The sequence below is a fragment of the Rhea pennata genome, chromosome Z (genome assembly GCF_028389875.1).
Source record: "Rhea pennata isolate bPtePen1 chromosome Z, bPtePen1.pri, whole genome shotgun sequence".
In the NCBI taxonomy this organism is placed as follows: domain Eukaryota; kingdom Metazoa; phylum Chordata; class Aves; order Rheiformes; family Rheidae; genus Rhea; species Rhea pennata.
Genome location: NC_084702.1, coordinates 70,479,625 through 70,496,253, shown reverse-complemented (window position 1 = coordinate 70,496,253; position 16,629 = coordinate 70,479,625). Strand labels below are relative to the sequence as shown.

Below are 16,629 nucleotides of genomic sequence, written 5' to 3'. Positions count from 1 at the left end.
TTTCACAGGGGGCAGCAGCTGCCTTTGGCAGGGAGCCTGCTTGGAGTTGGAGACCAGCACGTTCCTTCCCTCGCCTCAGCCCAATACATTTCTCTTGGCTGTGGAGCAAGCTGGACCGCTCCAAGGTTTGGCCTTCAGGGCAGTAGGAAAGGAGGGAGGCACTAGCCCCTTGAGGAAAAGCTCTACAAGAGCCTACAGCACACCCAGAGGGGAGCGAGGTGGGGGCAGCAGGGCTGGGGCTGGCCAAGGAGGAAGCACTGAGCCTGCCACCTTCAACTCTGCATTTCTTTGAGCCTACCAACCCTGGCTATATTTTTCCAACACTACACAAATAAAAGGAGGAAGAAGTCCCAGAGTGATGAAGGGCAGGGCCAGGCTGTGCAAGGAGCCCAGCACTGCTTGCTCTGGAGCTTTGCCTGGGGGCACAGAGGCTGACACTTTCTCTGCTGGTCTGGAAAGACCCGTGGCATCCCTGCGCTGTAGGGATGAAGCAACCCTAACTTTAACAGATCTGTGAATCCAAGGTTGCTTGATCCCTTTCCTCCCCCAGAGCCTGGCACTAGAAGAGCAGAGGCAGGGCTTTCTAATTTTTTTAATACATTTTTATCTTTTTTTATAACAAAAATAACTACTGAGGCCAGATGCTGCCCCAGGTGAACAGTCTCTGTGTGGCAGCCCATGCAGCAGAGGGACGCTGGAGTGACAGCCCTCCTGCTAGCCAGGGCAGGAGAGATGGGTGGCGGGGTGGCAGGCTGAGCCGGCAGTGCCAGGACTGCCGCGGTAGCGTGGGACTCACGCCGTGTTCTCCTCTGTGGTGGCTGCCGTGTAGATGACCTTGGATTTGGTCGGCGAGTCCAGCCTGGAGGAGGAGAAGGAGGAAGAGTGGAGAGGCATGTTACAGCAGACAGTGAAGAAGGCCTCCAAAAAAGCCCTAACTCCCTCCGAGACTAGCACTCGCTGTCCTAGAGACAACCCTTAATCCCCCCCTTCGCATACACGCACGTGCATTTCCAGCACACAGGCGAGGACCACTGCCCCACGCTCACCCCCAGCCCATGGCTGCCCCTGTCCACAGCCAGGCCCCCCACATCCCATCGCTCACCGTGCGGTCTGGCTGCGGTGCTTGTGGATGTACAGCAGGAACGCCAGCGCCGTGACAGCGAAGAGCACCCCGAAGAGCACGGCCAGCACGTCCCCTGCAAGCGAGCCGAGCGCAGGTGCGTTACAGCGGGGGCCGGTCCCCCCGCAGCTGCGGACTGCGGGACACGGGGCGAGGCTGGGGAAGGCGGGAGGCAAACAGGACGGGAAGCCAGCCTCCGTGGCAGAGCGTGCTTACCTGCCTGAAATGAACTGCTGTGTTTCTCTGCACCTAAATATAGATGTGAGAGGACAACTGTGAGACCCCACTGCACAGGTGCTCCGGGAGGCCCAGCACAGCGCAGCACCCCACGCTATGGTTGCCTGCCCCCTCCCAGCTCAGTGAACAGCTCCCACACTTCCCCTTTCCCCGGCAGGCACCACTCCAAGGACACACTGCCTCCTCCCTCCCCTTCGGGCCAGCAGCCCCAGGGCCCTCACCTACCTGCCTCTGAGGAGCTGCCACCACCTGAAAGAGATACAGCACGATCAAGAGGTTGCCCAAGGTGTTTGGTTGGGGGCGCATTAAGTCTGCAGGGCTAAAGGTAGCGCGGGCAAAGCAGGGCGGTCCGCAAAATCCCCTGCCCTCCTTGAGCGGAGAAGAGCTGCCCCCTTCGCACCCCGAGCGGCTCACAGCATCCTGCCCGGCCCCAAAACACAGCCAGAAGCCTCGAGGAAGCGAACAGGAGTAAGTTGCTGAACCACTACCTATGTGGAGACCCACCGAGCCCAGCCAAAAATCCATCTCCTCCACCGCGCAGCCCCCCGCCGCTCCGTGCCCGGAAAGCGGCCGGCCGCAGAGCTGAGCGGGCAGGGCAGCACCGCAGCGGCCCACGGCGAGACCCCGGCCGGGCGAAGGGCCGGGCTGGTCCTCGTCCCCGCAGCACCCCCGAGGGGCGGCCGCCCCGCGGAGGACGACGGGACGGCGACGCAGGCTCGCCTCTTCGCTGCCGCCCCCGCGTCCCGCGCCGGGACGGCCCGGCGGCCAGCGTCGGGGCAGGGCCCTAAATGCTGGGTGGGGGCTGTGCCAGGCAAATATTTACCCGGCGCCGTATCGCTGCCGTTGAAAGGCTGCATAATGGCCCGTTCGCATCACCCGCATCGCGCGCGGAGTGGCACTATCTGCGGGCAGCGTCCGGCAAGACCCCGCGGCTCGGCCGCCGCTGCAGACTCGCCTCGTTCGCCCGCAGCCCGGCGTGGAGCGGGCCAGTGCCGCCCTCCTGAACTGCTGCCGACTCGGGAAAGATCAGCGAGCATGGGCAAAGGGGGTCCAGGTGAAAGCTAAGCGAGACACGACCCCGAGGCTGAACAAGCACTTCGTCTCCGCATTCAGTAAGTCCAGTGCACGGGGCAAAGGCACACGACAGCCAGTTATCAGAGCAGAAGCGGGAACAAATCTCAAACAACCCAATGCACACAAGGCAGGGGACCACAAAATCTCAGCCAGGACAACCGGGACAGTGTCCTGGCACTCACAACTGCAACTCCAGGAACAAGGACTTCATGGATTTGTGAGAGTTGAGGTTGCTTGATTTAAATAGCAAATAAGGAAAAAAAGTTGAGCTGGACAACTCCACCCCTTCATATAAGCTTCAGCAACTAAAGGCTTTAGAACAGCTACTACAAGAAAGTCATAAAAGGCCTGGAGGTAAATGGAAAATGTGATAAAATGTCTAGCAGGTTTACCAGAGATAGAGCATGCCAGCCTAACCCGATATCCTTCTTTGATAACCGATATTCTAGACAAAGGAAATGCAGGAGATTTTATCTCGCCAGACTTCAGTGGAGCATTTGATGCAGCGCCACATGGGAAACTGCTCGTGAGGCTGAAGAACACAGTGATTAAAAGCGCACAGCCAGTAGAGAGGCGGCCGCAGGGAGCCGGGAGGTGAACGCAGAGGGGAAGTGGCCTGCCAGCATGTGGTTACTTGAGGTTTTCCCCGAAGGCCTGGGACCAATCTTGTGAACTATTTTTATTAGTCACCTTCACGCAATGTGTGGGAACGATGATGTTAACTATGAAACGCCAAAAAGAAGAAAGGAACAGGATGTTGGATAGAAAAGCCCGAATGACCTCAAAGTTCAGAAACGGGCAAGAGTGTGATGCAAAGCGACAGTCACACCTGAGGACAAACAGAAATTTCTACAGAGCCACAAACACATCGCTGTAAACCACCAGCACAAGAAAGGCCTTTGCAGATAAATGCTGAACTAAGTTTAGCTACTAGATTTGGGGATGAAAAAGCCCTCAAGCACCTGGTTGCTATGAGTTAGCTGTTTGCCCTTAAGCCCACCTCATGCATCCTTCAGCCCACATTTCTATTGCTTCTGCATGACCAAGGATGAAATCACTCCTAGAAACTCATCTTCCCCGTGCAGGACAAGACAAGTGTGCAAAATGCAGGATGATGGGACCTCGAGGCCAGGGCTGCTTCAAGTCTTCTGCCAGGCAGGGTAACCCATGCAAACAGTGCACTTCCATAGGAGAACCTGCACCTCACAGTTGGGTGTAAGCTGAGCTCATTCGTGTTCTCCTTACCTGGAGGCATCTGCTTCACTGACGTGAGGGTGGTCTGGAAACTCGCCAGCACGTGTCGCCCATGCAGCTTCTGCAACTCCCGGAAATTGTTCTGCAAAGGGCTGTCGTCGTCCCCTCTCAGGGCCGTCACCAGCACGGAGATCTGCAGGAGAGCGGCCTGAGCAGAGCAGAAGGTGCCCTGCCTTGGGGAGCAGAGCCCCTGCCCGCAGGGAATGCCTCGGGAGCGAGGTGAGACCCGCTGGGGCCTGGCTCAGGAGCGTGGGTGCTGCCCGCTACGGGGAGAGCCTGGGCAGGAGCTGGCATGAGCTCAGTGCCCTGACAGACCTGGTCTTGAGACAGCTGCACGGTCTGGTTGAAGACTGTCCACGTCACTGTCTGGTAGCAGGGAGGGGTGGTCAGAGAGCCGTTGTAGCGGAAGTAGAGGTTCAGGTTGGCAGGCAGCAGCCCTGCGACGTTGAAGCCAGGCACAAAGACTTCTTCACCTGGGAGAAGGACCACCACAGTCAGAGCAGTGCAACCCCTCGGACTGGGGCAGAGCGTGCTACCTGGCAGGGAGGCTGGGCTACCCAAAGAGCACCGTCCCACCACGGGGCAATGCTATCTGGAGCCCAAAACCTCAGACAGAAACAGCACCACAGCACGAGCAGACCTGACCCGGGGGAACCCCCAAGCCCAGCATTGCACCACATTTTCCCAGGGAACCTGCTCCCTGGCTGTAACACGGTCAAGCCAGGAGCAGCAGGTTCGCACCAGAGTTGGGAGAAAGCACGTGCAAGTATTGCAGAGGGCACCTTGGAAAGCTGTTTCTGCACAGGCTGTGCAACTTTCTCCTTCCCTGGATGCTGCTCCCCTTCTCTGCTGTGCACCTCTGCTGGGTTTCCCTGCCTGGCTGCTGCACCCTAAGACAAGTATGAGGTGGGACAGTGCCTTACCTTCTCCTTGGATTTCGTACAGGTGCTCAAGTATTTGCCGATAGTATGGATTCTCCCTTGGCCCAACCTGCAACGCAAAACCCCCCCCAGAGATGAAGTGCATGAAGACCAAAGCAGAACAAGCAGCTGTTGGCAGCGACAGCAGGGAGGAATTGCTCCCAACATGGGGCACCTGCACCAGTCAGCCCCCTTCTTCCCATTGGGGCCACCCTGCCCTTCGGTGCTGCCCTGCCCTCAACATCCTTCTCACCAGGCACTTTGCCTGTCCTGCAGCTGTGGCTGACTGCCCACCTCGGTCCTGCTCCCCACCACTCTTCTACCTCTCTTGCCCTAGGCTGAGCTACTGGTCTCACCTGCAGGAAGGCTCCCAGCACTGCCAGGCCATCTGGGTGGACCATGGCGGCCTCAAAGTTGTCATACTTGGTGTTGTAGTGGACCACGTGGATCTGGAAGGGAAAGGTGCAAGCCCTGATGCAGCATGGGCACCTCCAGGAGGTGGTGGCATGCCTCCACAGGGCCAGTCTGCCACAGCAAGGCCTGGGAGAGACACATACCCAGGCCAAGCGCCCATCGTAGGGAACAAATATACTGGTGGGGCCAAGAAAACGTGCTGCTGCAGGATGGTGAGCATGAAGGGATCCCCACCTTAACTTCCCCAGTTGCAGCCAGCAAACCCATGCTGGGCGGTGGGGAGGGACCTACTGCAGAGCTGGGTTTGGTTTGAGGACAAGTGCTAGAGAAGGAGGGATAAAACCAGATGGGAACCGGCGGAGTAGGAAAACAGTGTGTGTACACAGTAAACAGCCCCCGCAGCGGGCTGCCCAGGGGCCGGCTCCCCCCGCCCGGGGGCGGCTGCGGCTCCTGCTCCATCAGCCCCGGACAGGCTGCAGCGCGGGGGAGCAGGCTCAGCCCCCGAGGGAGAGTCGGCCTCATTTCAGGGCATGCCGGGGGAGGTTTGTTTCCTCTCCTGCAGGGCCACCTCGTGCCTGCTGCAGACCAGCTCTACCCCAGCCCAGCGACGGGCAGAGCGTCCCCGAGGGCTGCTTTGGCGCTGCAGGCTGCATCACGGAGCTGGCTCTTACTTGAGGTGCTGCCGCTGCCCTGCGCTAAACTCGGGCTCTGCGGAGGCGATCGGGAGCAGAGATCCTTGCCAAATGGCTACGGCGCTCAGGCAGGGCCGTGGGACGGCACTCCAGCGCCTTCCCCGCGCAGGCGCCGCGAGGATGCCCCCGGGGCAGCGCTGCGGAGGGCCGGCAGGGAGGAACAGGAGCTCCTTACCTCCGCGGGGAAGCGGCGATCATCGACGGTGTGCTCCGAGCCGGGCTCTGCCGGGGAGCCCCAGTGCAGGTGCAGCTGCACAGCTCTGTACTGCTGGGCATAGCCACCGGTGATGGCCAGCGACTCGGGCAGCTCAAGGACAACTGCAGGGGCAGACGGAAGAGGCTGGTCAGTAAAATGCAAAGCTCGATCCTTCACCCAGGTGTGCAGGGGAGACTTCTCATGGGAAAGAGTCACCTTGGGTTTGTGGAAACTGGTCACAACAAACAAACAAACTTTCAATCCTTAATGAGGCTACAGTGAACAGAGCTCTGCCAGAGCAGCAGGCTTCAGCCTTCTGCTTCAGGTTGTGGGGGGGAAAAAAAAAAAAAAAAAAAAGCTTTGTAGCTTCTGTGAAAATGCTGAAAAGCAGAACAGCTCCTCTGCAGGATCTCTCTGGGGCCGGATCTAAGGATCTAAGCCAGGTGTTACCCAACAATTTATTTAGCAAGCAAAGATAAAGAGACTGTGGGCAAAATTCATGGAGAAAGATATTGGTGGAGTGTTAAACACCTATGAGAGCAGCGTAGTTGCCAAGTGGCTTTACAATCTTTACAAGCTGGGAGCATTAAAATGAAGTGACCTATGTGCCTACGACGAGCACTAAAACTGGTGTCATGGAAGCATTACTCTGCTGCAATCATTCAGAGTTAAGATTTTGCCTGTACAGATACTACCAATATATACTTCTATTTGCCTTCTACTTTAATCTGATTTGAGCCATGTCTGAGTCCTGGCTAGCAAGTCAGTCCTCATGCAGCAACGTGGCAAACCTTGAAGCTGGGTTATTGGGACGTGCCACAAAATATTAGGAGCATCTCCAAACCCCGCGAAAGGCTGTCCTAGCTTTCTAAGCTTCTCTTTCTCCTTTTAAATCAACTCTTTTCCTTCCTCCATATTTATAGGTGAAATGGCTCTTGGTCACATCACTGAGCTGGAGCAGAGATTCAGAATTAAGAGCATAATATGGCCATGATGAATCATTCGTCTCCTCCCCTGTTCCCTGCCACTGGGCTCAAAGATACAAAACTCAAATACAGGAAGTGAGAAATCACTCCTTGTCTGGAAGTTCATCTGCTTTTACATTTCTTTTTTCTCTCTTAATTGGGGCATTCCTTCTATTATTTATATGAGTCACTCTCATTTCCGAACTTTATACATTGTATAGTACAAGAAGGATTAACTATACAAATATCTTAGTAGATGTGCAACGTTTTAGTTACTTTGGGCTTTTCGTAATGATGACAAAAGTCTCGCAGTTGCCATAATAAAGAAATCTTACAAGCACGCGGGAAATGATTTCTTCCCTCTCTGAAAACGCCATGACTGCTTTTCCGAACACCAAGCAACTCCAGATGCCAGGGTGTTTAAAATAGCAACCGCCGAGTTCAAACAGTTTAAGTATGCAGGCACGCTAGGGCAGGAGGCATTGCAGAGCTCCGCACGCGCAATGCGCAGCTGCTCTGACCACGCACAGCGAGACCAACTTCTCGGACCTGCTGTGCTCGCAGACCAGCTCAATCCGTCCCGCTAGCCGCCACGGCGAGGAGTCGTCTTATCAGCCCTTCGGTGAACTTCCGAGCCACGGTCTCTGCTACCCTTCCCTAGCTCGGGGTCTGGCAGGCGTGGGCACGCGCAAGACGTTCGACGCGCTCCCGCGCGGGCAGGGCAGCGAGCGGGACCCACCGGTCCCACTTGCGGGGCGGCGAGCAGGAGCGAGGCGGGTTTCTCTCCTCATCTGGCAGGGCGAGCCTGATACTAAAATACTGTAAGTTGTGTCGGCACATTCCAAAAAAAGTCTTAAAATTGGAGAAGCAAACTAAAAGACCCCATAAAAATGCCTAAAGATCCTGAGTTAACTAGGATCCTGAAACACAGCTTAAGGAATTTAACCAATATGGTGGCTAAAAGGCCAAGAGGTAAATACCTTAACGGCAGAGCCGTATCAGAGACCAAATAGTCCTTTAACAGTGAAAGGCAGGAGAGGAACTAATGGCTGCAAACTCATATCAGGAGTACTAGGGTCAATTTTTTTTTTTTTAAGTGTGGATTACAACAAATTCCTGGAGCAAGCTCCCAAAGGCAGTGGTGACCTCTCCATCTCTTGGTTTCTCCACTCCACCTGGGAAATCACTTGGGCCTTACAGCCAGAGAGCCTAACGTTGCTCCTCTGGATTTGAAGGTGACGTGAACGAAGCCTGCAAGACTCTGTCCTCACCGGAGAGGAAGAGCTTCAGAGGAGCCCCGCGGTGCCGGGAGCCGCGTCCCCTCGGCCGCCCACCTGTGTGTCCGTTGTTTTTCAGCTTGAGTCTCTCCTTGGAGGGCAGGCTGTAGCCGGAGAGCTGGATCGGCCGCAGCTGGGGGCTGAAGCCGGCCCTGGCGGTGTCGACGTTGATGGGCGACTGCACGGCGCCCCCGCAGTCCGGGTAGCGCGAAGCCCACTCCGGCCGGTCTGGGGACGGGAGGGAGCGCCCGTGAGACCGCCGGGGAAGGGAACGAGCTCGGGAGCGGCTCCGCGTCCCCCGCGGACGGGGCCTCGGCGCGCGGGGACCTGCCGGGGGGGAAGAGCGCGAGAAGACGGCGCAGCGAGGGCGCCCGGCAGGCGGAGGACGCGAGCTCGCCCCCGGGCAGGGCGAAGCTCCCCGCGGAGGCTGCGGGCGCAGCCCGGAGAGCAGAGCCCGCGGGACCGGGCCGGGAGAGCCGGGCGGCGAGGGGCGTCCCTGCAGCGCTGGGGGGCCGGGGAAACCCGTCACGCCGGCCGCGGGGTGCCCGGGCAGCGGGGAAAGGCGAGCCGCGGAGCCCGGCAATCATTAACCACGGCTGGCTCGGGCCCAGGGGGTAGGAAAAAGCAGGAGGAACGGCAGGGTATTTACCTTTGTAGCTCCAGTGATCCTGGCCGGGACCTTGGAAAGGAAAAGAGAAGAGAAAAGGCAGCGTGAGCGGAAGGGGAAGGCCGGCAGCCCGCGCTCCCCCGCGGGAAGCGCCCCCGGGTCGCCGGGCCCCCGCGCACCCGGCAGCCCCGCTCCTCGGAGACTCTGCCTCCCGCCGAAAGGCTCGGGGGCCCCGGCACAAGGCCAGGCGACCCGCAGGCGTCGGGGAAACCCGGGGCTCGGCCGTTCGCTAGCATCATTACAGCAGTGGAAAAAAGTCGCCCGTCACGGCGCAGCCGCACACGCTCTCTTCCAGCTACTCCAGAGCGGCCGCAACCTCCCGCGGTGCCGAGAGCGAGCACGTACGGAGGCAGCTCCGCAGCCTTCCTCACCGGGAAGGCGAGCACCAAAACCACATCCTGCCTCACGGCAAACGCCACGAGCCGTCGCGGCAGGCTGCCGGATTGATCCCCTCTCCGACGTCCCGGGCAGCGGGACCCTGCCGCCCCCTCCCCAGCGAGGATCGGGGCACGCACCAAAGACGCTGCCTCCGTCCCTCCGGGTGAGCCTGAGGTCTGGCTCCCGCCAGGATGGACCAGGACGAGGCCCCGCGCCGGAGGGCACGGCCACGGCGGAGCGGGCTTGGAGGGCGCTTCGGGGCACCGGGAGCTGCGGAGACGGGAACAGCCAGCTCCGGACTCGTCTCCGCAGCACTTCTGCCGCTCGGGAGCGCCGCCGGGGGGGCTCCTCGGCCCGGCGCCGGGTGCAGCCGCACGCGCGCGCGGAGGGGCGGCAAGCGAAGGGCACGGCGAGCCGAGGCAGGCTTCGCCACCCGCTCCTCGCGCTCCCGTCCCACCGGGCACCGCCCGCGCGAGGCGAGCGCAGCCCACGCGCGGGAGCCCAGCGTCCCCGCTCTGCCGGGCGCTCGCTCCGACTTCAGGAGAAAGAACCACTCGTCACAGCCAAGTCTTCCCAGACCTTCCCCGCGAAGCCAGGGTACCCAGCAAAAACGCAAGGAAGATGCGTGCAAACTTTGGAAGACGCCCGCGCTCCAGGTGCACGGGCTCCACGTGAGCAGCGCGGACCGCAGAGCGGGCAGTGCCAGCTCCCATCCCAGCACGAAGCGCCAGGCAAGAAGCTGCGGCACGACGGACACCACCAAGGCCAGGATGACAGGAAAGGTCAGAACAGGCTGCGATTTCCCAGGCCGCCTCTCGGAGCGGCTGGGGAGGAGGGCGGCAGCTCTGCCAGGCCCTGCAGAGGCGCCTGCACTGCTCGCTGTTGGCGGGAGGGTAAAGGAGGAAAGAAAATGGATGCAAGGATCCTCCACTGGCAGCAGTCACGGACGGGATGAGGATCTTCAAGAGACGCCCTGGCGGCTCTCCCCTCCTGCAGCACGGGCACACGGCATCCCAGAGGGGCACCCGAGCTCAGGGCAGGCCTGGGAACGGCATCACGGCAGCCGGGCACGCCGTCCCGGCTCGCGGCGCGTGCCTGGACTGGCACATCCTGCCCCAGCACCCCGCTTCTGCTCGGCTCCACGCACTCCGCCTCAAAGCCCGGATCGCAGATGGGGCGATAGCACGGCGCCTCCCTGCTCCGTCAGCCTCGCACCACTCGCCCCGGCCCCCGCGGACAAACTCAAGGCTGCAGCTGCACCGAGGACTCTGATCGATCCCAATTCGGCTACAACGGATTCCCCTGGGGGGTCTCCCAGCATCCAGGGCTAAAAGCACCTGTCAGTACTCATCCACGCACTGGAGCCAGCCAAATTGTTTGCCCCAATCCTGCAGATTTGGGCACAGCTACAGCAGCAGCCAGGCCACCCATGCCAGCGAGCATCTCGCAGCCCCAGATGCGTGAGCCTGAGCCCCCCGGCACACGTGCCGAGTGCTGCCAGGAGGCATCGTGGCCGATGCCCTCTCGGCATCTCCCCGGCCCGACGCGCTGCATTACTCCAGTCCCTCCCGCGCGGTGGCATTCGCAATCCTGCAGCGGTGAACGTTAACCCACCGCCCTGCCCAAACCTCTATTTGCATAATTGCAGCCTACCTCCCACGCTCGCCAGCTGAGCACGGTCTTCCCCCTCCGAAAGCTGCCAGACACCGGTTCTCCTTGCTACTGAACCGCTGCCATTCACCACAACAGAGGCGGCTGCGTCTCCGCAGCGGGTGATGCAGCTCGGCACGTCCTGCCCTACCTGCCAGCGCTGGCAGCCCAGGCAGGAGCTGGAGAGCACTCCCAAAATCCTGGGGAAAAATCCAGGTGCTGGGAGGCACCATGCAAGGAGAGGACTTCGCCACCTCTGGCTCCTTTCCCCTCCACCCTCCCATTCCTGGGATGCTCGCGCGGCAGCGAGCGGCTCCCTTCCCTCCGTGACACCCCACGCCACCCCCCAAAGCGTCCCGTGGAGGTCGGGCAGCGCGCTGCTCGCCAGGTCCTGCCGCCCAGGTGGAACGGCGAGGGGCCGGCACAACGGCGGTGTAATCGCGTGCGGGAAAGCAGCCGAGGCCCCCGGGGACGCGGGGATGGACCGGGCAGGGGGTCCCTCAGCACACCTGGGCACTGCAGAGCGGGGTGGGGTGGGGCAGATAACCGGGTGCCCCTTTTGGGGACCGCCACGAGGGACCTCTGCCCTGGCGACGCAGCTCCGAGCTGCCAGGCTCCCTCCGCAGGTGCAGCCCGGCTTTCCCCACGCAGACGCCCGCCCTGCACATGCCCTTCCCTCCCAGGGCACAGCTCCATGCGCTGGCCACGGGGGCACTGATCCCTCCCAGGCTGCATTAAAGCCCTTTTGTGTTTATAAACTCTGACCCACTGCAAGCCTTTGGGATCAGCCTTTAATCTGCCACCAGGAGCACAGGTCGCTGCAGGGACTGTTCTTTGCGCTCCCAGGGGAGGACCGACGGGGCCACGGCACCTGGGACTTGGGCCAGCTCCCCACGGAGACCTGCTCGGATGGAGGAAGGCATAGGGCAGGTATTGCACCGTGGCGCGCTCCTGCGCCCTGCAAAACCAAGCACTCCTGCGCCCGCGGGTGCCAGGGAAAAGAGAAAATGGCAGCAGCACATTGCTGTGCATAGGGCGTCTGAGCACAAGGGAGAAAAAAAATGGGGAAAGCCTAAGGGATATCCTTGGTCCTGGGCCTGGGGACAGGGAATGACTAAAGTAGGAGGGTATAGCAAGAGGAACGGGCTCAGGTGGAGGAAAAGGAGAACAGGATAGGCTGGGAGAGAGGAAATATGCCGCAGGAAGCAAGGGAGCTACTGTTTCCCAAAGATATCCGTATCACGTGACCCTGGCCAAGCCAGAGGTTTATAGGACTCCCTTCCACATCTCCTAGGGCTGGGCAACCTGGGAAGGCCTCCGTGGCAATCCTGGCTCAGGCAGGGTGCCTAGGGCTCAGTGGCCACCAGTCCTACCTCCCCCACGAGCCTCCGGAGGGGCAGGGAGGGTGCCAGCACCTCGCCTCACAGCGATGCCGAGACACGCAGCTGCCTTCGCGGGTCCTAGCCAAAACCCGCTCCTCGAAGAGGGGCACAGCCTGGACTTCCACGGGCCAGGCCGTCCGCTCCTTACTACACAGCCAGCCCTGCTCCAGCGCAGCGAGCCCCACGCGGTGCCTGGCCGCCTGCTGCCGGCACAGCCCACCAGCCCCGCTGCACCGTGCCCTGGGTTACGGCATCTCTGTGCAAGGACCACGTGCGTCCCTGCCTCTGCTCAGCGCTCGGCCCAGCTCGAGCGGCTCTGGGAAGAGGCGTGATTCATTGCAATAACAAAAGCAGCTCCCGGCACCCAACAGTTGCCGGGTTGGGACCACGCAGCGCCTGTCCTGGCATGGGTCAAGGCAACTCCTTAACCAGCGCCAGAGCCGAGGACGCGCTCTGCCCGGGAAACACAAAACCGCCAGCAAAGCTGGTAACAGCAACCACATCAGGAGCGCGGCCAGGGGCAGAAACGTCCCAGCCCCATGCGCAGCCCCAGATGCAACGCAAACGCGTGGCACTGCCCCCAAATCCTGGCCAAACGCTGGCAGCACCACGGCCCATGGGTCAGGAAAGGGACCGAGACCAAGGACGGAGGGCTTCCCCCCAAAGCCACCCCCAGCAGCAGCAGCGGCAGGGGGGCTCCCCAGGGGGATGGGGGGAAGCACAACGGTCACCCCGGTGCCCAGCTCCACACGGGGTGGGGGGACGAGGCGAGGCCGGCGGCATCCTGCCACGGGGGCCCCGTCACGGGGGGACCTCGCCGCGGGTCCCGCTGCGCCCCACGGGGCGGCCCCGGGAACCCGCCGGTGCGCCGCTCCGGCTGCAAGCCCCCGATCTGCTGGGGAGAAGAACGAGTTAGCAGGACAAAAAAAAAAAGAAAAAAAATAAAGAAGAGAGAGAATGGTGCATGCATACACAAATACACACGCGCGCGCACACACACGCGTGCACCGGCGAGGCTGCGGCACGGCCGCCCCGGCGCACGGGCGGGCGGGGGGCGCCGGGCCCCCGCCGGCGGGAGCGGGGACAAAGGCGGCGGCGCGGAGGGGGCGAACCCGGCCCGGGGGAGCCCCCGGGCACTTCGGGGCACCCAAGCCCTGCGGGATGTGCACTTTTCCCCCCTCCCACCCATCCACGCAGCCCCGCTCACCTCTCTCGTGGGAGTGCGGCGCGTCCTCGGCGCCGTGCGAGGCGGCGGCGGCGGCGGCCCCGGCCAGCAGCAGCAGGGCGGCGGGCAGCGCGGCGCGGCTCATCTCCGGCGAGCGAGCGCCCGGCTGCGGGACGGACGGACGGACGGACGGGGCGGCCGCCGGCTCGGTGTGCCCGGCTGCCTGCCCGCGCGGGCCGTGTGTACGTGAGAGCGGGCGGCGGGAGGCGGGGGCTCTGACTCACGCCGCCGTTACCTTTTATAGAGGCTGGAGGCAAAGTCTGCCCGCCGGTTCGCCCGGCCAGGTGAGCCGCCGCCGCCGCCGCCGCTCCGGCCGCCTGGGGACTCGAACCCGCGACCCCCTGGGGGGCGGCACGGCGGGGGCCCGCGGCGGCCACTGCCCGCACCTGCGCGGGGCGCGCGGCGCAGCCCCTGCGCGGGGGGCGGGAGACCCCGTCGGCCGGGGCCCGGGCAGGGGGCGGGAGACCCCGTCGGCCAGGGGCCGCCTTGGCGCCGTCCCGGCCGTGAGGCGAGGGGGCGGCGCTGCCTCCCGTTCCCTGCGCGGCCGTGGGGCGAGGCCCCCCCCCCCCCGTGCCTCCCGTTCCCTGCGCGGCCGTGGGGCGAGGGCCCCCCCCCCCCCCCCCCCGTGCCTCCCGTTCCCTCCGCGGCCATGGGCCCCCCCCCCGTGCCTCCCGTTCCCTCCCCGGCTGTGGGGCGAGGGGTCCCCCCCGGTGCCTCCCGTTCCCTCCCCGGCCGTGGGGCAAGGGGCCCCCTGGTGCCTCCCGTTCCTTGCGCGGCCATGGGGCCCCCTCGTGCCTCCCGTTCCCTGCGCAGCTGTGGGGCGAGGGCTCCCCCCCCCCCGGTGCCTCCCGTTCCCTCCCCGGCCGTGGGGCAAGGGACCCTCGGCCATGGAGAGACCCGCTTGGTGCTGGGTGCCTGCTTGGCTAGGGGCTGAATGACCCCCTCGGCTGTGGGTTGAGGGACACGGTGCCAGGTGTCCCCTTGGCCATGGGGTGAGGAGCCCCCCGCCCCCCCCCCAGCTGTGGGGTGAGGGACCCCCTTGGCGCCTAGCATCCCTTTTGCCATAGGGTGAGGGACCATCTTGGTGCCGTGTGTCCTCTCGGCTGTGGGGCCGGAGACAGTTCCCTGGGGATTGCCTATAAGGGTTTTGTCTTCTCCCTGAGGGTGTGGGTCTGTGACCCCCAGGAAACCTCCTTTCAAGCTTCCTTTCCCCCTTGACAGAAAGTTCAGGGCTCTGCTGCCTCCCCTGCAGATCCTCATGGAGTAAAAGCTGAAGCAGAAGCCACCAGCGCTGGCACTGGCTGAGTGCTGGGGTCGGGAGCTGGAGGACAAACTGGCGAGCTGAGCTGCAGCACCCAGCTCAAACTGGTGAGCTGCCGCAGCGCCCAGCTCAACGCTTCACCGCTGAGCCAGCAAGATCTCCCTGCTGTGGAACCTAGTGCTTAAACTCAGCCTGGGCCTCAGGGGCAGAAGGAGGCGAGATGCCAGGACTTTCTTTTTTTTCTTTAATCTATCTCATCCTTTAACACTTCGCTTTGTCTTTGTCTGGTTGATAGATAAGAGGATAGGAAGTTAAAGGTAGGATTAATGGTCAGTTTCTAAGGTGGAGGAAGGCACCAATGAGGTCTGGGCTACAGCTTTTATTTTTAGCGTTTTTATAAATGGTCTGGAAAAGCATGTGAGCAGGGACAGGACAGAAGTTGCTGAAGTTCTAATTTAGGGTAATAACAAATTAAAGCTGCCTTAAGAGGTTCAAGGGGGCAATAATGGTGCTGTAGGACTGGGCAGGTCAACAGCAGACTGTGATCCATGTTGGTAAATGCAAAGTAACACACAGGTGGTGGATGTAAGGATGCACTGCACAAGGATGGATTTTAAATTAGCTTTTACCACTCACAAAAGAGATCAGAGAGTCACTGTGGAGATGTCAACTAAAGAAAAAGTGAAGTGAACGTCAGGGATTATCAATAAAGGAACAGAGAACAAAACAAAAACCCATCCTGCTGTTGGTGAACCCTCTTCTCAGATTTTACCTGCAGTTCTGTTTCTCCCATCACAAAAGGGACAGAATTAGAAACAGTCCACATAGGGGTAACAGGCATTCAGGGGCAAAAACAGTTTCCCTGCAAGGCAAGGGTAAGGCACGTATGGCTGCCCAGCTTGGTAAATGATGCCTGTCGCTATAGTATCATTGTGGACAAAGGACAAAGGTGGACAAGGAATGAGCATCCACCCTCTCTCAGGATAGCAGAATTAACAGCACGGTCAACTGAAAACACCAAGCAGGAGCTTTGACACTAACCAGAGAAAGAAGCTTTTCATGCTCTGCTGAAGACAGCGGGGGAAATCCTTGCCGCAGGATGTCATGATTCCTGGAGAGCAAATTTACGCATGTCCGCAAGAACACCTTCAAAAAGAGATCAGACAAGTTACTAGTCTTGCTCCTCACCTTCCAGCTCTGTGCCATGATCCCATGGGCCCTGCACCTCTGCTAACCCCGACATCTGCCTCCAGCACAGTTTGCCCGACTGTCTCCCGTGCTAGCACCTTCCTTTATGAACATAATCAGAGTAGCCCTTGTGAGGGTAGTCCCAGTCCACAGCCTTGTCACTACCATCGTTGCTGCAGAGCTCAAGACCTGTTCAGGGTATAGAGGAGCTCTTGCTTGGCCTGGGTCTATATTTTGTGCCTAGCAGAGGGAACCTCCTCCTGAAAAGCTGACAGCCAGGAACACAAACCGCTGCACTGATCCTTTGCAAGCTGGCACCATGGGTTCATGCCCTCCATGGTGCATTCACTAGCATCTAATCTCTCCAGCCAGCCCTATCACCTGGGATGACCTGTAGCTCAGATCATTGCAGTCCCAAATTACAGATTTTATCCTGATTCACCTTGTTTCTCCCAACAGCAGATAAGCGTAATCATCAAATGGGAAGACATTCATTTATCAAGGCTCAAGGAAATGAGGCTGCAAGGAAAAACAAACCATAAAATTCAAACTTCCTTTCATCTCACACTCCTGTAGTTTATCTTATTAATGATCATTGTAGTATGTGTCAGTCTGAATGAAGGGGAGGAGAAGGCTGGATGTGGTGGAAGAAGGGCAAACTCAGTCTATTCCTTTTTCAGGATGAGCCCCATGCAATTCCCACCTTGTGCCTCGCTGTATCTCTTCTGT

At 60.6% G+C, this 16,629-nt stretch overlaps 1 protein-coding gene across 1 annotated transcript; it reads right to left on the bottom strand.

Moving 5' to 3' along the window:
- Positions 1-580: 580 nt before the first annotated feature.
- Positions 581-13,491, bottom strand: CA9 (carbonic anhydrase 9; the record flags this gene model as incomplete). Its single annotated transcript, XM_062600511.1, has 12 exons — positions 581-859; positions 1,103-1,196; positions 1,337-1,369; positions 1,583-1,606; positions 3,677-3,818; positions 4,001-4,158; positions 4,609-4,675; positions 4,962-5,054; positions 5,887-6,029; positions 8,207-8,377; positions 8,799-8,828; positions 13,434-13,491. Coding segments are annotated over 12 exons (1,080 nt in total), but the record flags the coding sequence as incomplete, so codon positions are not given.
- Between the last annotated feature and the right edge of the window lie 3,138 nt (positions 13,492-16,629).